Genomic DNA, 22,053 nt, shown 5'->3' with positions numbered 1-22,053 from the left:
AATACTTAAAAGCTATTCTCAATTGTTTTCTGAAATAAAATTTTGATTGGAAACTTAAATAAAAAAAAGTTGTTTTCTAAGCGTATTCTTGAAATAATAATTTCCACCGGAGTAAAGTTCTCAAATTATTCCACTATTCTTTTTTAAGAGATCAGAGTTATTTGCCATTCCACATATATATAGGTAACAAGTATGGATCAAGATTGAAAGAGTTTGAAGGAGACCATTCTCATTCTTTATTTCTTCTCCACAAATATGTGAAGTTCAATACACTTCATGAATTTGCATGAACTTTTTTCCCATCACAAACAATACCAAAATCCACAAACCCCAACAAAGTCTCAAAACGACAAAAACAAATTATCTCAAAACAAACTGAAAACATCCTAAAAGATGACTAATTAATGCTAACACTTCATGCATTGACCCTTTTGCAATCAGCTCTAATCTCCCCATTGCTCCCCGTCAAAGGGCTTATATTCCCCATATTTATCATGGACTGAGCAAAGGCATCAAAGAACTCCCTCTGGCTGCTGGCAAACTGGTTTACAATGGCAATGGTGTCAGCCCCAGTAGTTGAAAACATCTCTTGATCAGTCTGCAGAAGCCCTCGGTTGTTTTGAAGGTTTGTAAAGTAGTCATTGTCAAAGCCATTTGGAGTCGAGGGGTCGAGATTCGCCACAACGGTTCCATCCCCGTCTTGAGGGCACGTTCCTTGAAGGGTCTGCAGGTATGTTGCGTCGATGGTCGGATCAGGACTGCTTGAGCTGTTAAAGTCGTAAAGGCGATGGCTGAAAGTTCTGCATTGGGCGCGCCCAAATGTATGTGCACCTACGGTATCATGCAAGCAAATTTAGCAAGTTCTGAGCATTACCCGGTTTTATCTACATTGTTGTATATTACTTTTGGAAAAGCTGCAACTTGGAATGATGGGTGGGCTTGATGGTTAACCCGAGTCAAACCTAAATTAAGAAACAGTTATTCGGAGCCTAACCCAATCCAATCCAACCTCATTTATCTATGTTTGGATTGATGGGATTAGACTCAGATTTGTTGATACATGATTCCAAATCTATGTATATTATTTAAAAAAAAACTTATTTCTAAATTTAAATAGTAAATAGGATAAAATTTTAAGAAAACAAAAACAATAAAAATAAATTTATATATCCTTATGAAAAAAATGAAAAAATGTATGATATAATATATTTTGATACTTATTTTTAAAAATTTTAAAAGAAAATGAATTATTATTATAAATGATAATATACATAATAAATATTATAAAATATTAAATTGGTTTCGGGTTAGCCTCTTGGAGTGTCCAAACTTGTCCGAAGTCTAACTCAAATTGAGGCTGGTTTGAAAAAAATTAGCACAATATTAACTTTGAATATTTAAAATGATTATTCAAACTCATCAAAACATCAAATTGGATACGAGTTAGGTTAGGTCAACCCGCTCAAAGTTGCGCACTATTTATCAGCTAAAACTTTTAGAAAACTAGCTAAGTTTTACCAGATAATGCGACTAAATCAGTGGAGTCAAGTCCCTTATTGGTAAACTTCTGTGTGATTTGTTCAAGGGTTTCAAGTGCGGTTGGGATGTCGCTATTAGCCCCAGCTTGGTTAGCTGTCGTACTATCCCTTCTACCGAATAAGACCTGCCATGTTGGACCTCCTGCCTGCAAAATTTTCATTCACTCAGTACATATTAGGAACTTGTTTTCTTATCAAACACATACAAGTCATCATATAATGGTGGAAAATATGATAAAACATATGTATATATACCAAGGAAACCGAAATTTGGGATGCAATGGCCAGAATATCAGCGCAGGAGACGACGCCTGGGCAGACATTCTCCAGTGCGGTTTTGATGTCGTCGACTACTGAGAATCCGTCTACTGAGTTTATATTCGGGCTCGCGTCTTTCTCGCTCGCTATACCATCTGCATTGTCCAGCAAAATCGATCCATCGCATCCCTGCTTATCGTTGATAGAATGGTTACTTATCATGCATATCAAGTTGAGTAATACTTAAAAGAGAAGTAAAGACTCGGGTGTTTTTATCTTATCTTATCTATTATATTTAAAGGCTTTCTTTTAATCATGTATTCGATCTATTGGATACAAAGTGGACAATATCGACATAGAAAAAAAATAGGTCGTTGAAAATGATATATATTAGAGCCGACAACCTCAATGTGGGATATGAAACATGTTTTGAAAGCATATATATATATATATATATATATATATATGAAGCATATTTTAAAACCGTAAAAACCTATAGGATATAAAATAAATAATATTTAGATGGAAACATGTAAGTTAAAGAGGCTGAAGAATTAGATTACATCGACAAAACAATCATGGAAATGGAGGCGAATCAGTTTGGCATTAATTCGAACATCGCTGTTCTGAGCCTGCTCAATGATACCCTGCACAATACTAGATATATTTGGGCACGAGGTATCGTAGAACGTCGCGCTGAGCTGAGCATTAGAACCCCCAAGAACAGCTGCTAAGAAGAGAGCTGCTGCTAGCAACTGAGATGAAGACATCATACTTAGTTTTTTTTTCCTAAGGATGTTGAGTTGAAGTTGAGAGATTAATTTGCTTGAAAAAGTTGTGAAACTGCACCCTTTATATAGATGAAAATGAAGTTATACCGTGGGAGACTCTGAAGCAATTGGCTTGTGTGCTAAGCAATTATCAAGGACTTTGGAAATTTCTTTGTTATACTTTTCATATAGAGTTGAAAAAATTCAGCTAAGGCTAGTTGGTGCCAAGAAGATAATGTATTTTACACTTGGAACCAAGAAAAGTTTGTTGTAATCCGTGCAACAATTTATGGTGAAAATAATAGAAAAACAAGAAAGAAGAACACCAGATTTAACGTGGTTCGACTAATTGCCTACATCTACGAGAATAAGGAAGATGATTTTCACTATATTAAAATTAGGGTTATATAAAAGGGTATTTATATTAACCCCTGGGTAATAAAATTCCAAAAATATCTTTAAACCGTACCGAACCCCTCCAACCTATTATTCATCCACAACAATAGAAATACAAGCTTGAATGGCGAATGCTATCACTTCGCTTCACTCAAATATGAGTCACATACTACAACAAAGTCCAATGCATAGGAAATAGTTCATATAGAATGTGCACTTTAATGGGCAAATGTTGATTTTTCTTTGAATGAGATAACACATATGTTTGAACTAGTTGCAGATTAAGGCAAAGCAAAGTCACCCAAATGGGCTAAAAAGAGTGTTCATACTCAAATCATAGTTTGCTACTACTAGAAATATGGAAAAGAAACATGTGAGTCTCATTATTAAAGTTTATTATTACTTAGAATATAAAAAAGAAACATGTAAGTCTCGTTATTAAAGTTTATTATTATTTGAAATATAGAGAAGAAACATGTGAGTCTCGTTATTAAAGTTTCATAATATTTCATCAAATTTTAGAAATATCCTAACAATTTAAACTTTTAAGATAATTGCTAATTCAACTAGATTAAAAGCTCTTCAAATTAATTAGAGGTCACGGTTTCAAGCTTTTGGTAATTCTTTTGATACTTTTTGCTTCAACCCTAATATAAGAATGTAGGAAATTTAATTTGCTCATACCCGTTATAAAAGCTTGCCTCGCTCTGACCCTTCAATTAGTTTGCTTGTCCTTATTATAACAATTTTGCTTCAACCCTTCGTAGGATGTAATTTGTTCGTACTCATGACAAAAAATGGTTTTATTTGATGTTTTGAAGTAGCACTGACTCAAGTGAAAAAGGGTTAGGATAAAGACATAAGAGTTCCATGTAAGCGCAAAAATTACCCAAAAATCTAGAAAATGGTTGCGAAATTCCTCCAAAAATTAAATGGTTGCTAGCTGGGTAGAAAGTTCAAATGCCATGCAGAAGCCAACTCTTTTTCTCCTTTTTCCTTTGGTGTGGTCAAATTAGGAGGCCAAAGACGAGTCTTTTAAGCCAGAAATAACTGATTTTTTGGGTAGTGTAGGTGGTCTAAACCGACTTATTGAGAGCTATGAACTTACTTGTGGGCTTCCCACATGTGTCACTGTGTGAAAGATTGGACTTTTATGCCTCTTTTGGAGTCCATTTAAGTTTCTAGATTTAGGCCCACTGCAACTGCTCAATCAAAATGGAGGTCTTGGCGGGTTGTCTCAACACTCTAAATTGACTATTTCTTCTTTTTTATTTTTATGTATAATGTATTTATATCCTTTAATTGTTGGGCATATTCATGTGGGTTGACAAAAATTTGTGGTTCTACACATTTGTGGATAGGCATGAGTCTTGTATGTATTAGAATTTAGAATTTATGTTCATATTTAAAGTCGTTAACAATGATTTTAGAAAGTATTTTTAATTTTTTTAACATTTAAAAATTTGTATCATTCAAATATTAAAAAGGTTAAAAACATTTTTTAAAATCATTATCAAACGCATTCTTAATTTGATAATAATTATTTGATGGGTGATAAATTTTTTATTAAAAATAGTTTTTATGAATTTATTTAAAAGGGATATAGTCATTTTAAAATAAATTTAAGATGATTTTATGATTTTTTTTAAGAATATTTTGAGAAATAATTAAAAATATTGAGAATATTTTGAGAATTTTTAAAATTTATTCAAGTGTACATCACATCCATAGAGAATAATTTTAAAATTTATTTTTTATTTGAATTCTCAAATAAATTTTTTTCCTTGAATTAATTGAAAACTTTAATTTAGAACTATTTTATAAAAAGAAAATTGTTTTGAATTTTTTGAAAATAAATAAAAAATATTTTTTAAAAAAATGCTGCAAACAATCCATAAATCATCTGCAGAGTTGGAAAGTTATACCTCAATTTAGTGGCAGACTAGTTTTCTCAAATTCTATTGAAATTACCTTTGCATAAATTCTCAAATTCTATACTTCAAAATGTCTTTGAGAAAATTTGATCTTGACACACAATACTAAAAATTTCCACTTTTGCCGATCCAATATGATGATAGATGCTTTGGGATATATTTTTCTACTTTCATTTTTTTCGAAAATTGAGTTCAAAAAATAAAATAAAATAAAAATGGATATTTGTACAATTTTATTAATAAAAATAAAGATTGATTTTTAAAATATTAAAAGCAAAAAAGAAAAAAACCATATTATGAGACTCATGATATAAAAGAATATATAATTAAATATTATCTATAATTACCATTTTGTATATTTATTATATTATAGATTATTAGAAATAGATATGTTTTTGTATAAAAACATCAAATTACATATTTCAAATGCTCAAAATTCAAAAAGTAGTTATTTCACCGTTTAATTTTTTGTTCCAAGTTGTGAATTGAACCACATTAAAATAAAAAACCACCCAACTCCAACAATTTTTGTATTATAAATTAATTTATAAGAATATATTAATTATAAAGATATTATAATATTCTATTTTACATATAATAATATTATTATTAATGTGGCAATATATACATAATAAATAATAATAATAATATTATCTTTTATAATAATATATCTTATAACATCACATATCTATTAAATACATCCTACTGGTCAACATAAAGTCAAGGCCGTCACGCGTTCAACGCATTGTCATATTCAAATTGTTGGGCAGTTTTAATGCATGGTTCCACTCACTAAAATGGGATTTGATGGATTGATTTTCTTCTTTTGACTCTTACTTGTTGATTAAGCTTATTTCGAATATTTAATTACTTATTTTGATTTTTTTTTTAATATTTAATCGTGCATGAACTTCCTTTTATTTCTACACGCTTACTAACAATCTGTTTGACAACAATTATAAAAAAACGCTTTAAATATATGTGGACCTTGCATTTCTTGCTCATGCGTTTCCCACTTGATGGCGAGCTCGATTTTTATTTTGAAAAATTGATTTTATTTGATTAAGAAAACTGACTTGGAGTCGCCACTTATTTTTGTTTTATTTTTTAAAGGGTAAACAAAATAAGAAAGAAAAAACCCTAAGTGTGACTCCTTAGTTTGGAAAAGGTGGTTTGCGAAAAATCGAATCGGGTTCGGGAGTCAGGTTACTTAACGGGAAGGTACGGTAAAGACCATAGCACCCCTTTAAGTCCCTAAAGACGAGTCTCTACTAATAAGTTGAAGCAATCATGGCAATTGATGAGGGAATCAATGAATACTCGGAGTGATCATGCACATGTGAAAATCTAAACATGCATACAGAAAATGACCCGAGCGGATGTGGATGCGTACCTGGGCAGTGATCCATAAAGCGCTATCAGAGGATCCAGACATGTCTGATCGGGGAAGTTGAATCGCCCTCCTCTCCCATCCTGCGTCAGGCACCGGATGTGAAATATCCGGAAAAGGTAGAACGTCGGCCGGACAGAATTCCGGATGTGTGATATCCGAAGAAGGTTGAACGTCGGGCGGACAGAATTCCGGATGTGTGATATCCGGAGAAGGTTGAACGTCGGGCGGATAGAATTCCGGATGTGAGATATCCGGAGAAGGTTGAACGTCGGGCGGACAGAATTCCGAATGTGAGATATCCGGAGAAGGTGGAACGTCGGCAGGACAGAATTCTTCCCCGGGTGAAATGAGCTATGTCGCGCGTCGCAAGGGGGACCGTCTGCGTGTGCAAGGGAGAGAGAGCCACGTGGCATTTTTAGGGAGGATGCCACAGGTAGGTGAAGGTTTAGAGAGAAACGGGTTTGGTGGTATGGTTAAATGGGTGTATACATGGGTATGGTAGAACATGGTTATGAGTAGCATGAAGGATGGGTATGGGTTGTATGGATATGAAGGCTTGGGTGAGTGGTTTTAATGGGTATGTGAAGGAGTTAAGGATAGCATGCACCCGTGAGACTCCATGTAAGTGAGGGAGTGGGATGGAGAATGAATGAGAGGAAAATAGGTGTGGTGGAGGATGCTTGATTCCTGCAAGCTTGAGTGAGGAAATGGGTATGGCTGACGCGAACAGTGAAGAAGGCGTAGGCATGTGGTAACCGTGTTATTCATCATGAGAACATGAAGCCTTTGCTTGGACAAGTTAAACTTTTCTCCATGCACCTGGGTCATTTACAAGGGAAAAAAAAAACGAGAGCAGCAAAGAGGACCAAAACAGAGCATATATGGGCAGATAATCACATTCAACCCAAAACCATCTTGTGGCTCTTGATGTCCACAGCAAACCAACAAATAAAACCCAAAAACTATCAAGAAACAGGATAGATCTCTTGAGAATGTACAAAATAGTGCGGAAATCATACCTGGATCGAACTAACAAGCTCTTTCCCTGCTCTCCGCCACTCCGCCTGGGCCTGTCTCCCATTCTTTCTCCCCTTTCTTTTTCTTTCCCAACTGCCCTCCTATTCCAGCCATCAGCCCCCATCTCCATTCTCAACCACCACCATGGCGAGGTGGTGGTGCCTTTCACCACGCGTCCCATGCATGTGCCGTTGGTAGCCGTCCCCCACCCAGCCACTCCTCAAAGGTGGCGGGAAAAAGGCTGATAGTCAAATGGGGGTCTACAATATAATTAATGGGTGCTTTTAGAAATACATATATATATATATATGAAAAAATTTAGAATATGCTTTTAAAAAATTAAAAAATCATCTATAATATTTTTTGAAAAAAATATTTAGGCATTATTTGGTAATTGTTTTTTAAAATAATTTTAAAAACTATTTTTTGAAAACTATCCTTTAATGTTTTGTAAAACAAAAGTTTGTTTTGAAATTTAAAATGTTTTTAACCTGTTTTTAATATTTTTATATATGTTTTAAAAATATTTTTTATATTTAAAACTTTATTTTTAAGCACTATACATGAATGTATAATTATTTTTAAAAATTGTTATTAAAAATAACTAAAAGAGTTATTTGAAAATACCATATTTTTTGTTTTTAAGAACAAAAGACAGAAAATAATTTTATGATTTTTAAATATATTTCCTTTTTTTTCTGTAAAATATAAAACTATTTTCGAAACCAATTATCAAATAAGTCATTAATAAACAAAATACTTAAATAAAATGTTTTTAATAAAAATACTGTCCAACATATTCTAAACTTAATTTACTATTTTTTTCATATATTCAATCATCCATAAAAATTTCATATACGGATTGAAAGCATAAAAGTTAAGTTTTGAATTAAATACATTTTATGTTTTCTATTTTTAAAAATAAAAAATAATATTAAATTCTATTATAAAGATTTATATTGAATATATAATGGTTTTCCAAAACAACCAAATTTGATTAAAAAAATTGAAGTATTAAAATTTTGTTGCCACCTCAAATTTAATTTTTTTTAAATATAAGATAAAGTCTATATTTTTTTATAAGAGTTTCTACTTTTTGTCCAAAAGTTTGCATATATAAGAATAAAAATATAGGAAATATATCAACAAAAATGCTATTAAAATACTTTTCTTTTAATTTTATCTTGGCATTAAACGATTATTTTTAAAAATGTTACTAAAACTAAAAATATTTTAACTAGAATCACTCCCAAATAAGCTTTTAATTCAAGCTAAGCATATGAAAATATCAAAATTTTATAATAACTCAATTCATTCAATATTATATCAAATTTTCAACTTAATTCATTCAATGTATGGTATAATTTGAGGTATTAAACAAGGGTACAAACAAAATATATTAGGTACAAATAAATTTGATCAAGATACGGGATAATAAAATCAATCGACAAAGTAATAAGATCACCTAACCCCAATCTTACTTGCATTTCATCTATTTTTTTCATCTCAAAAAATTAGAAGAAATGTATTATAAATAAATAAATAAATTTAAAAAAAGCAAGGGTTTAAACTTATAATGACTTTGTTGACAATCAAACAAAACTTTGACTCGTAATAGCCTTTGTCAAATGCATACATCATATATCCTTAATCAGCGCCTCAAGTTTAAGCTTACCTACTTGTATTTTATCAATTTCTTCTCTTACCATATTATAATTTTTGTCCTTATTCTCCTAGTTTGGCATTAAATCATTCTAATCACTCATAGTTCATAATTAGCAACTGTGATTTTTCATTAAATTAGTGCGGAATAAGTTATTCCAAATGTTTGTTACTATCCACTGCACAAAAACTTTATGGTGTCCTATTTATTATTTTTCTACTTCTTTTATATAAGTTTTGAAGCATTTAATTTTATTTGATTTTTCTTTTTTCCTCAAAAGGATTAGCTCACAATGATAAATATTTTTTTACATTATCGACTTAAAGTGCATTTAAAAATGTTTTTATTTGAAGTATTTGTAATAAAAGTCGTTTAAGATACATCTCTAACATTTTTAACACTTTAAAAATTATTATTATTTAAGTGTTAAAAATATAAGAAATGTTTTTTAGAATTTTGAGTGTGTTTGACAGTGATCTTAAGAAGTACTCTTACGTAATGTTTGTTTTTTTACTTAATTCTAAATAGAGCTTTAATGTTTAATAGTATTAAGTATTATATTGTTTGTTTTTGTAATATTTTATTTCTATTAAACATTAAAAAGTAGAGAAAAACCAATATATTACTTTTTTTATTTAGCAAAAAGTTTATAATAAGTAATAAAAAAGTAGAAAAACAAATAACCTAAATTTTGAAAACAAATTGATTTTAGTAAAAAGTAAAAAATAAAAAAAAAATAGATTAAAACACTTTTTAGAATTATTGACAAACGAACTCTTATTTTTTTCATGGTTTAAAGTCTTATTTACTAATTGAAATGATGATTATTATGGGTTGATTACCCCAAAGTTTAGTGTAAGCAAATCAAAATTATGATAGTTTTAAATTTCATTGTTAAACTTAATTTTTAGAGAATTATTAAACACAACTATCTAAAATTTCTTTAAAATAAATTTTATAAATGATATAATTTATAAAAGTGCTAATCTACAAAATTTAAAATCAATGAGGGTTAAATATAAATACAACATATGTAATTAACATTAACTCCAACTATTTTTTTTTGTTTTGAAAAGCAAAAGGGAAGTAAAAATAATAGTTTTAAAAATATTATAAATATCAACTATTTAATTATAAATATCAACTATTTAAGTTCACAGGTGAAAATTATGACTGTGAACTTAACTGTGATTAAGTTATTTGTTAATGCAACTCAACTACTGTTAAGTTCAGGTGAAAATTCTGATTGTGAACTTATCCAAAGTTAAATTCTTTGTTAATGCAACTCAACTACTATTAAGTTCAGGTGAAAAAATGAACAAAGAACTTAACCACAATTAAGTTCTTTATTAATGCAACTCAACCATTTTTAAGTTTAGGTGAAATTTATGACTGTGAATTTGCTTACCATCATTTGACCTTGCCATATGGATAAATCTTTTCAACTTCTTTTGAACAAACTTTTCACTTTTTCAAAACTAACAACGGAGTCTTTATTTTTTACCTACAATGTTGAAGTCAGATTTTGAATTTTCAAGAAACAAAAAGAAATAAAATGATAATATAAAAAAGAAATTGTTGATTGCTTACATTTTTTTTTTCATATTTTTGTGATCAAGAATGAAGAATAGATGAAACAATGGTAAGAAGTTAAATTTGTTCTCTATAGGAAAAGAGAGAGAAGGAGCAACCAATGACCGAATAAAAAAATTAGAATTTAATCTGCTATAAAACAAAGGGAAAGGGAAATTTGTCTTGGAGGGAAAAATGAGGGGGGGAAAGGGAAATAAGAAATTGTATATGTTGGGGAGAAAAAAGAAGAAAGGCATTTTTGTTTAATTAAGTTAACTTTTTTGTTTTTTGACTGGTGGGTTATATTTGCAAATATGGGGGTTATTTTGACCCCTTTAACCAATTAACCCTGTCCTTGATAATTCAAGTTAATCATACTGAGGAGATACTCCAAGAATTCAAAACAGGCGAGAGACACAGAGGACTTGGCATGACACCATTATATCCCATCAATGGTGGCGTTTGATGATATGAGATCCAGCTCTGCTCTCCCAGCTGCTGCTGATAGCTAGTCATCGTTGCACCACACCAATCCATAACCCTGAAAGTAGAAAATCGAACTTAATATATTTCCCATGATAACAACAAACCACATAAGGAGTTGCCTAGTGCTTCACTAGTGATGATGCTTTTATTGATAGAGTATTCAGTCGCCTTTATGAGAAAATTTTCATTTAATTTCTGCAATGAGAACATCGATCCTTTACTGATTATGATTCTGATATTATTTCATAAGAACTTGATTCCTCTGCCATTATAGTGATTGCCAGATGGATAGTACTAATGAAAAAGCCAGAGGTGACATTGGAATATAGATTGATTCTTTTGATGGTACTGGGTCTTTAGAATCTATTCTGGGATTTGATTGTATGAGAAGCTTGCAGCCAGAATCACCCAAACCTCTATTATTGAAGGTGAGAATTTACTTTACTCTTCTCTGTTTGTTTTCCCTGCCTGAAGCCTTTGTTTTCTATTCAGATTTTAGGCAAATTCAGACATACTTGGATCAAACGCCACTTACATTATATCTGCGCAACTTCTAAATTAGCCATTTGGGAATTGTTCTCACTATTTTGCTTTCCAAGGATTCTTGTTATATATGCTAATTTCAATTTTCAACTCTCTTTTGTAGGTTCATCAACAAACGCACATCAAACACATAGTTTCACTGTTGGAAGACTTTACCTTAAGATTATCAAAGTCTAAAAATTCCGAAATTTATACAATCTTATGGAACGATTAAGGAGAACAGAAGAGAAAAGGACCAAATCACAGGATGATAAAGGTCTTCTCTTAACATATTATTGCCACCCCTTTACACACGAGGGATTTATTTATGCTGCTGTGTCTCAAGTTTCAAATTGAGCTAACCAAAACATCAGCTGATCCTGATGAATCGTTGTTAACCTTCCTGCAGTCCAATCGGATCTCACCTTCAGTCCCTGTTAATGGGCTGATATTCCCCATTCTTATCATGGATTCAACAAAGCTCTCAAAGAAAGCAGTTTCATTACTGGCGAATAAATTAACAATATCAATTGTATCAGACCCAGTAGTTGAAAACAGCTCCTGATCACTCTGCAGCAGGCCTCGGTTCTCTTGAAGGTTAGAAAAGTAGTTTTTGTCAAAACCATCTGGTGTCGTGGGGTCAAGGTCAGCTAGGACAGTCCCATCCCCATCTTGAGGGCATAATGCGCTTAGTGTCGCTAAGTAAGTTGAGTTCAGCGACGGGTCAGGACTTTCTGTGCCACTGAAATTGTATATACGATCGCTGAAAAATCGGCATGCACCCCTTCCAAATGTGTGAGCACCTGCAAGTAGCAGCAAACTTAGAGCTAGTCACAAAACAACATTAGAGCTACTATATTTGAGCTTGAATGTGAATGGTTTATTTGTGTTTTCAATAGGCATGCATCAATTTACTGCAAAAATGATGTTGATCAGTAGCATCATACGATACAAAACTATCCCAAAAACTGATTAGCATGAAAATCTAAACCCAGTTACCAGATAGTGCAACCAGATCAGTGGTAGTGTTAAGGCCAACTGCTTCAAACACAGTCTTGAGCGTAGTAATGTTTTGTCTGGGATTTGGAAGGGCGGTATTGGCACCAGATTGGTTTGCTATTCTGCCATCCCTTCTTCCTAGTAGAACTGTCCACGACGGACCTCCTGACTGTAACAGTGTATTAGTATTAGTCACAAACAACATAGAATCATAATACTAAGAACTCAAGAGAAATATTCCGTGTAATAGCTGGTAAGGTTGGTTCCTAATCGGGGCTCTACGGTTAGATCCAAGGCTGTTGAGTCTAGGCAAAAGAACAAATAGGGTATAGCTTCTTGCATACCATACAAACTGATGCCTCAGCTGCAATGGCGAGAATATCAGCACAGGAGACGATGCCTGGGCAAGAGCTCTCCAGCGCGGTCTTGATGCTGTCAACAACCTCAAAGCCCCTCGTTGAGTTTGCATTTGGAATTGCATCTTTCTCGCTTACTATGGTTTCCGTGTTGTCCAGCAAAAGCGAGCCATCACAACCCTGCAGTGTCCACATCTTTTAGCACCGTACCAACTAGGAAAATGTTTCTAAGCATTGGATACAAACTTCAAGTAAAGCAGAAGATCAAAGAACTGCTAGAATAGTTACATTGACGAAGCAGTCATGGAAATGAAGCCTAATGAGGCTGGCGCCTATCCTAACATCCGAAATAAAAGCCTCCTGGATTACCCCACGTACAATACTTGATGCATTTGGGCACGTATCGTCATAATACGTTGGGCTCAGCTGACCATAGGAAGGTGATCCCCCAAGCAGAAACACACCAAGGATGAGAATCCCTACTACCTGAGAACACATTTTCATAAACACAGAAAAAAACTCTTCTTGGGGAGAGCCACTTTGTGTCTTCAGATATTTATATGCAGAGCAGGTGGTGATAAACGAAAAGTTAGTGTCGGTGGGCTGAATTATCTTGGACGCTAAGTCATCAATGCTATTAAAACAAGGTGAAATTAGCTAAATCATTAGGTCTAGAACATCACAGTCTGACCAAGAAAAAGCAAGGTACATTGAAGGGAATCTCAATTCTCAAGTCATTAGCCCACATTGCACATCTTTTTCTTCTCATCTTTTAAGACTTTTTTTAATCTAGAACTGTTGATTTCGTCCAAAAACCAGACATGTTCCATATGATAGAATTCAGGCCCCCATTATCATTATTATGAAGGAGAAGATAAGAAGTCTAGCCACCTTGACCCATTCTCTCTGGTTAGCTGTGGGCCCTTTGATTATTCTAACATCTGCCTTGAGTTTGGCCAACCCACGCAAACTCTTTCTGTTTGGAACAAATTTTAAAGTCATTCAAATCTTAAAGAAAAGTGAAACTTTAATCGATTACGTTTAGTTGTCCAAAGAATCGCGTGAAGGCCAAAGTCAGGTTTGTTTGCATTATTTTTTATACTTGTAGAATACACGGTTGGAATTAGGATGGGTTAAGACAGACCTTTTTAATATTTGGGCTTGACTTGGATTAAATTTTCTTAATCCAAACTTAATTCAAATTATGCTTAAATCACGGTTCCAATAATTGGAGTCTAACCCAAACCAAATTTAAAAAATAAGACTTTAATTGATTATGCTTAGTTGCTGAAAGAATCGCATAAAGGCCAAAGTAAGGTTTGTTAGTGTCATTTTTTATACTTGTAGATTACAAGTGTGGAATAAGGATGGGTTGACTTGGGTTTGGCCTGGGTTAGATTTTCTTAACCCGAACTTAAGTCAAATGAGGCTAAAACCATAGTTTCGGATAATATGAGTCTAACCCAAATCAAATTTAATAATTTATAATATTTATAATTTATGTAATTATTTGTACGATAATATTCAATTATATGTTTTTCAAACAATTTTAAAAAGAAAAAATATTATACTATCCATTATGTTAAAATTTTGTGTTATAAATTATTTATAATATAAACACATAAAAAATAAAGTTAAAAATTATCATTGCACACATATTAATCCCGATACAAAGCTATTTAACTCAAATTTAATTCATTCAAGTTAAATCCAACTCAAGCTTGTGAAACCTAAATTTGATGCATTCAAGCCGCTTATTTAATCTGGATCTAATATAAATAATTCGATTTTAAAAATTAAATTCAAATATGAAAAAATGAAAAAATACGACCAAATTAGATTTAAGCCGTACCTCAAGTTAGGGATGAGGTTGAACTTGGATTCGAGTTGAACACTCATCAACTCAAATTCACTCATTAACTCGAGTTTGATTTAGATTGGTAGCGAAATTAATCCAACCATGGTAGCTACACCCTTTCTCTTTCGCATTTCCTTTCATTTTCAAAGATGGCTTGATAATTGTTTAAATTTTTATATGAAGGCATCGATGCTTTATTTGAATAAAAAACATACGGACGTAAGATTCCAAGTGGAAGGTGCGCGTGAGATTATAAAAAAACAAAAGCTTGGTGGCATATTATAAAATATGCAGCAACGTGTATATTTTTCTATGCTGCTTTGGGTGACTTTTCAACGTTGCTTTGGGCGCAAGATAGTGACATAAAGGCTGAAGAGACTGCAAGAAAAAGTGGCTTCATGGGCTGAAAAGGAAACATAGGAAATTTCTCATGTTGGTGGCTCGAGTTTCCTTGTACATTAGATTTCAACCAAATATAATGGACCTCGAGACAATTGCTTTAAAGCACGCGGGGTGGGTCACTTCAAAGTGAATTTCAGGCAATTTAGACTACGTGTGTTTCTCGGAAGATACGTAAGAAAGTTTTTTTTCCCTTTTTTTTCTTTTTTTTTTTCAAGCCTAAAAAAATTATAATTTTCATGTGATTTATCATGAAAAATATAAACAAATATAAATATAATTAAAATTAATTTCAAAAAGATGTTTTAAAATTATTTAACTTTTATATAAAAAAGTTTTGAAAAAATAGGATGGGTTTAAAATAACATATAAAAATAATTTTTTAATCTGAAATCTAATTTATTTATTTATTCTTTTTTTTCACTTGCATTTGACCTCAAATTTTATAAGAGTAGATACAAAAAAACCTAGTTATTTATTTCATAAAATCTTATTTACTACGTAAATGTTCAATTTGGATTATTTTCGAGAAGTTGAAAGTTTTTTTTTTTATTATTATTGTATAAGATTTTTTGTATTTGTTTTAGTTTAAGTTTAATGCGAAAGATAAGATATTATTACTTATATAAGTTTTATTTCCATGTCCGTTGATAACTTCTTGTTAATATTAAAAGCAAAAAGTTATTTTAAATTAAAATAAATAAAGTTTGATAAGATTTATAAATATGATTCGAACTCAACATGTTTTTCATGGGTTTAAATAAAGTATAATCGTATTTGGATCAAAGTCATTAGATTAACCTGACTAACATAAATTTAATCCAAATTGAACTTTTTAATAGTCATGAAACCTAATTATAACTACAAAATCTTGAAACTATATTTGATTCATTTTAAATATTAATTGAGTTATGGATATATTGAATTGGGAGATTAATCACATGGGCTTATATAAGACTTGACTCAATTTGATTATTAAATGTGTTGAATAAGGACTATTAAACATATTAATAAAGTGTACAATGCATTATCTATTTAATAATTAAGTTACTCTTGAGTTTATGTTTTCAATCCAATTATTATTCATGTCTTATTTAGATTTTTTTTTTAATATAATGTTTGAGTTTTTTATATGACACGAACATGAATAGACATTACTATCCTAATCCAATTATTATTAATATCTTATTTAGATTCATTTTTTTTAATACAACATGGCACAAACATGACTTATCAACACCAACTCTTGTCACTATCTTAATTTAATTATTATTCATGTCTTATTTAGATTGATTTTTTTAATATAATGTCTGAGCCTTGACATGATACGAATATGACCTATCAACATGAATAATGAACTTTTTAATTAACTACTCAGTGAATATGGGTTTAGCTTCTTATAAACTAACTACTTGGTAAGTATGAGTTTAGCTTCTTAAAAGCAAATTCATGTTGAGTTGGTCGGTGGAATGAATTCCGACTTTCACAAAAAAATTGGAAGATATCATGATATTCTTAAAAAAGAAGAACAGTTGGAAAAGTAATTAAGCCATGTTAAACTAAAAATAGAATGGAAGTTTATTACTTGACGAAGTCTCATCGAGTGGATTAAGTGTATAAAAAATCAATTAAATAATAATATAAAATTTCTTGAAATTACGCTTTAACCCATTTGTCAACCTTGGCTTTGGACTCGCTGTAGAGGTCAATAGGATTCCATGGGTCATAGGAAGTGGGCTTGGGCTTTATCCGTTGGTGGCCCAGTCTTGCCTTGGCTAAAAGCCTAAAACTTAGAAGACTTGATCTACAATGTCCACTTTGAAAGATGTATTCATTTAGTAACACAGTGGACCCAAGTCCTTTTGAGAATTGAGACCATTTCAGTTCAAATGGGCTGAGTTATTGATCTTATTTCTCATAAGAATATTCTCACAATAAGAGTTTTGGTTAGTAAGGGCTTGTTTGATAATATTTATAAAAAAAAAAAAAAAAAGACAACAAACCAGACATTATTTGGGTACTTAAATATAAAAAATAATTGTCTTAATTTATTTTTGGTAAAATAATTGTCTCAATTTATTTTTGGTTAAGCTATGGTGCACTTATATGTAATGAAATAGTTATCAAAATATTCTTTTTCTAAAATACTTTATAAAAATAAATTTAAATTTGTTCTTAAAACAATATATTTTAACAACAAATCCTGTTTTTTTTTTTTAATTTTTTTTACCAAATATAGTTTTTAAAGTTAGAAACTATAAGTTTATTTGGTTATGTTTTTTGAAACTTATTTTTAAAAATTATTTTTTATTCTTTAACTTAAAAACATAATCAAATAGACTTGTGTTTTTCTTTTGTTTTTAAAAATTGCTAAAAATAACTTATACTTATTCTCTAAAAATTGTTTTTTATTTCACTTTGCTTTTAAAAATTATTTTTAGAAAACAACAACCAAACAATCTTAAAAATTTTAAAAACATTTATTTTATTTTATTTTTAAAAACAGAAAACTGTTTCTAAATCACACAGTCAAACAAACTACTTTTTTTTATGTTGTTTTAAAGGATATAGAATATTCCGGAGTAGTTATGGACAAAACGGTTTGTTTGAAAGTGTTTTCAAAAACAGTTTTTCAAAACAATACTTAAAAGCAATTCTCAATTGTTTTGGGAAATAAAGTTTTGATTGGAAACTTAAATAAATAAATAAAAGTTGTTCTCAAATTATTCCACTATTCCTTTTTAAGAGATGAGAGTTATTTGCCATTCCACATATATAGGTAACAAGTATGGATCAAGATTGAAAGAGTTTGAAGGAGACCATTCTCATTCTTTATTTCTTCTCCACAAATATGTGAAGTTCAATACACTTTCATGAATTTGCATGAACTTTTTTCCCATCACAAACAATACCAAAATCCACAAACCCCTACAAAGTCTCAAAACGACAAAAACAAATTATCTCAAAACAAACTGAAAACATCCTAAAAGATGACTAATTAATGCTAACACTTCATGCATTGACCCTTTTGCAATCAGCTCTAATCTCCCCATTGCTCCCCGTCAAAGGGCTAATATTCCCCATATTTATCATGGACTGAGCAAAGGCATCAAAGAACTCGCTCTGGCTGCTGGCAAACTGGTTTACAATGGCAATGGTGTCAGCCCCAGTAGTTGAAAACAGCTCTTGATCAGTCTGCAGAAGCCCTCGGTTGTTTTGAAGGTTTGTAAAGTAGTCATTGTCAAAGCCATTTGGAGTCGAGGGGTCGAGATTCGCCACAACGGTTCCATCCCCGTCTTGAGGGCACGTTCCTTGAAGGGTCTGCAGGTATGTTGCGTCGATGGTCGGATCAGGACTGCTTGAGCTGTTAAAGTCGTAAAGGCGATGGCTGAAAGTTCTGCATTGGGCGCGCCCAAATGTATGTGCACCTACGGTATCATGCAAGCAAATTTAGCAAGTTCTGAGCATTACCCGGTTTTATCTACATTGTTGTATATTACTTTTGGAAAAGCTGCAACTCGGAATGATTGGTGGGCTTGATGGTTAACCCGAGTCAAACCTAAATTAAGAAACAGTTATTCGGAGCCTAACCCAATCCAATCCAACCTCATTTACCTATGTTCGGATTCGTCGGATTAGACTCAGATTTGTCGAGATACATGATTCCAAATCTATGTATATTATTTTAAAAAAACTTATTTCTAAATTTAAATAGTAAATAGGATAAAATTTAAGATAACAAAAACAATAAAAATAAATTTATATATCCTTATAAGAAAAATGAAAAAGTATATGATATAATATATTTTGATACTTATTCTTAAAAATTTTAAAAGAGAATGAATTATTATTATAAATGATAATATGTATAATAAATATTATAAAATATTAAATTGGTTTCAGGTTAGTCTCTTTAACTGTCCAAAGCTTGTTCCAAATCTAACTCAAATTGAGCTTGATTTGAAAATAATAGCATAATCTTAACCCTGAATATTGAAAATGATTATCCAAACTCATCCAAATATCAAATTGGATACGAGTTAGGCTTGATTATCCAAACTCATCCAAACATAAAATTGGATACGAGTTAGGTTAGGTCAACCCGTTCAGAGTTGCGTACTATTTATCAGCTAAAACTTTTAGAAAACTAGCTAAGTTTTACCCGATAATGGGACTAAATCAGTGGAGTCAAGTCCCTTATTGGTAAACTTCTGTGTGATTTGTTCAAGGGTTTCAAGTGGGGTTGGGATATCGCTATTAGCCCCAGCTTGGTTAGCTGTCGTACTATCCCTTCTACCGAATAAGACCTGCCATGTTGGACCTCCTGCCTGCAAAATTTTCATTCACTCAGCACATATTAGGAACTTGTTTTCTTATCAAACACATACAAGTCATCATATAATGGTGGAAAATATGATAGAAAACATATGTATATATACCAAGGAAACCGAAATTTGGGATGCAATGGCCAGAATATCAGCGCAGGAGACGACGCCTGGGCAGACATTCTCCAGTGCGGTTTTGATGTCGTCGACTACTGAGAATCCGTCTACTGAGTTTATATTCGGGCTCGCGTCTTTCTCGCTCGCTATACCATCTGCATTGTCCAGCAAAATCGATCCATCGCATCCCTGCTTATTGTTGATAGAATGGTTACTTATCATGCATATCAAGTTGAGTAATACTTAAAAGTTAAGTAAAGACTTGGGTGTTTTTATCTTATCTATTATATTTAAAGGCTTTCTTTTAATCATGTATTCGTTATTTTTAAAGTTGTGAGGGTCTATCGAATACAAAGTGGACAATATCAATATAAAAAAAAATAGGTCATTGAAAATGATATTAGAATCGATAACCTCAATGTGGGATATGAAACATGTTTTAAAGCCGTGAAAATATATATATATATATATAAAGTATATTTTAAAACCGTTTACTTGGATATAAAATAAATAATATTTACATAAACATATGTAAGTTAAAGAGGCTGAAGAATTAGATTACATCGACAAAACAATCATGGAAATGGAGGCGAATCAGCTTGGCATTAATTCGAACATCGCTGTTCTGAGCCTGCTCAATGATACCCTGCACAATACTAGATATATTTGGGCACGAGGTATCGTAGAACGTCGCGCTGAGCTGAGCATTAGAACCCCCAAGAACAGCTGCTAAGAAGAGAGCTGCTGCTAGCAGCAACTGAGATGAAGACATCTTAGTTTTTTTTCCTAAGGATGTTGAGTTGAAGTTGAGAGATTAATTTGCTTGAAAAAGTTGTGAAGCTGCACCCTTTATATAGATGAAAATGAAGTTATACCGTGGGAGACTGTGAAGCAATTGGCTTGTGTGCTAAGCAATTATCAAGGACTTTGGAAAATTCTTTGTTATACTTTTCATATAGAGTTGAAAATTTTCAGGTAAGGCAAGTGGGTGCCAAGAAGATAATGTATTTTACACTTAGAACCAAGAAAAGTCTGTTGTAATTCGTGCAACGATTTATGGTGAAAATAATAGAAAAACAAGAAAGAAGAACACATAGATTTAACGTGGTTTGACTAATTGTCTATATCCACGGGAATAAAGAAGATGATTTTCACGATATTAAAATTAAGATTACATAAAAAAAGTATTTATACTAACCCTTTGGTAATGAAATTTTAAAAATACTCTTCAACCGTACCGCAGGGGCACCCCGAACCTATCGTTCACCCATAATAATAGAAATACAAACTTGAATGACAAATGTCATCACTTTGCTTTGTTCCGATATTTGCCCCTTTTTCTCCATATGTCTTTCGCTCAAATATGAGTCACATACTACAACAAAGTCCAATGCATAGGAACAGTTCATATAGAATGTGCACTTTAATGGGCAAATATTGATTTTTCTTTGAATGAGATAACACATATGTTTGAACTAGTTGCAAATTAAGGCAAAGCAAAGTCACCCAAATGGGCTAAAAAGAGTGTTCATCCTCAAATCGTAGTTTGCTACTACTAGAAATATGAAGAAACATGTGAGTCTCATTATTAAAGTTTACTATTACTTGGAATATAGAAAAGAAACATCTAAGTCTCGTTATTATTTGAAATATAGAGAAGAAACATGTGAGTCTCGTTATTAAAGTTTCATAATATTTCATCAAATTTTAGACGTATCCTAACAATTTTTACTTTTAAGATAATTGCTAATTCAACTTGATTAAAGCTCTTCAGATTAATTAGACGTCACGGTTTCAAGCTTTTGGTAATTCTTTTGATACTTTTTGCTTCAACCCTAATATAAGAATGTAGTAAATTTTCTCATTCCCATGACAGAAACTTTTTTGGCTTTGACCTTTCAATTAGTTTGCTTGTCCCTATGATAACAATTTTGCTTCAACCCTTCATAGGATGTAATTTGTTCGTACTCATGAAAAAAAATGGTTTTATTTGATTTTTTAAAGAATCACTGACTCAAGTGAAAAAGGGTTAGGATAAAGACATAAGAGTTCCATGTACGACAATTATTTAGCGCGAAAATTACCCAAAAATCTAGAAAAGGGTTGCGAAATTCCTCCAAAAATTACATGGTTGCTAGCTGGGTCAGAAGCCAACTCTTTTCTCCTTTTTCCTTTGGTGTGGTCAAATTAGGAGGCCAAAGACAGAGTCTTTTAAGCCAGAAATAACTGATTTTTTGGGTAGTGTAGGTGGTCTAAACCGACTTATTGAGAGCTATGAACTTACTTGTGGGCTTCCCACATGTGTCACTGTGTGAAAGATTGGACTTTTATGCCTCTTTTGGAGTCCATTTAAGTTTCTAGATTTAGGCCCACTGCAACTGCTCAATCAAAATGGAGGTCTTGGCGGGTTGTCTCAACACTCTAAATTGACTATTTCTTCTTTTTTATTT

General features: G+C 31.9%; 3 protein-coding genes across 3 annotated transcripts; all 3 read right to left on the bottom strand.

Moving 5' to 3' along the window:
• Nucleotides 1–415: 415 nt before the first annotated feature.
• Nucleotides 416–2,569, bottom strand: LOC117916794 (lignin-forming anionic peroxidase-like). Its single transcript, XM_034832967.1, has 4 exons — nucleotides 2,360–2,569; nucleotides 1,794–1,985; nucleotides 1,519–1,684; nucleotides 416–831 (listed from the first exon to the last, which is right to left on the bottom strand). Exons 1-4 carry the CDS (start codon nucleotides 2,567–2,569, stop codon nucleotides 416–418), a joined length of 984 nt encoding a protein of 327 aa, XP_034688858.1.
• A 9,135-nt stretch (nucleotides 2,570–11,704) lies between these two features.
• On the bottom strand, nucleotides 11,705–13,450 carry LOC117915720 (peroxidase A2-like). Its single transcript, XM_034831379.1, has 4 exons — nucleotides 13,193–13,450; nucleotides 12,893–13,084; nucleotides 12,549–12,717; nucleotides 11,705–12,352 (listed from the first exon to the last, which is right to left on the bottom strand). Exons 1-4 carry the CDS (start codon nucleotides 13,406–13,408, stop codon nucleotides 11,898–11,900), a joined length of 1,032 nt encoding a protein of 343 aa, XP_034687270.1. The 5' UTR covers nucleotides 13,409–13,450; the 3' UTR covers nucleotides 11,705–11,897.
• A 4,723-nt stretch (nucleotides 13,451–18,173) lies between these two features.
• On the bottom strand, nucleotides 18,174–20,375 carry LOC117916781 (lignin-forming anionic peroxidase-like). The gene is made up of 4 exons (XM_034832949.1): nucleotides 20,166–20,375; nucleotides 19,601–19,792; nucleotides 19,324–19,489; nucleotides 18,174–18,589 (listed from the first exon to the last, which is right to left on the bottom strand). Exons 1-4 carry the CDS (start codon nucleotides 20,373–20,375, stop codon nucleotides 18,174–18,176), a joined length of 984 nt encoding a protein of 327 aa, XP_034688840.1.
• Between the last annotated feature and the right edge of the window lie 1,678 nt (nucleotides 20,376–22,053).

This window comes from Vitis riparia, chromosome 6, assembly GCF_004353265.1.
Source record: "Vitis riparia cultivar Riparia Gloire de Montpellier isolate 1030 chromosome 6, EGFV_Vit.rip_1.0, whole genome shotgun sequence".
In the NCBI taxonomy this organism is placed as follows: domain Eukaryota; kingdom Viridiplantae; phylum Streptophyta; class Magnoliopsida; order Vitales; family Vitaceae; genus Vitis; species Vitis riparia.
Note: the sequence above shows the minus strand (reverse complement) of the source record. Positions and strands in the feature narration are given on the sequence as shown.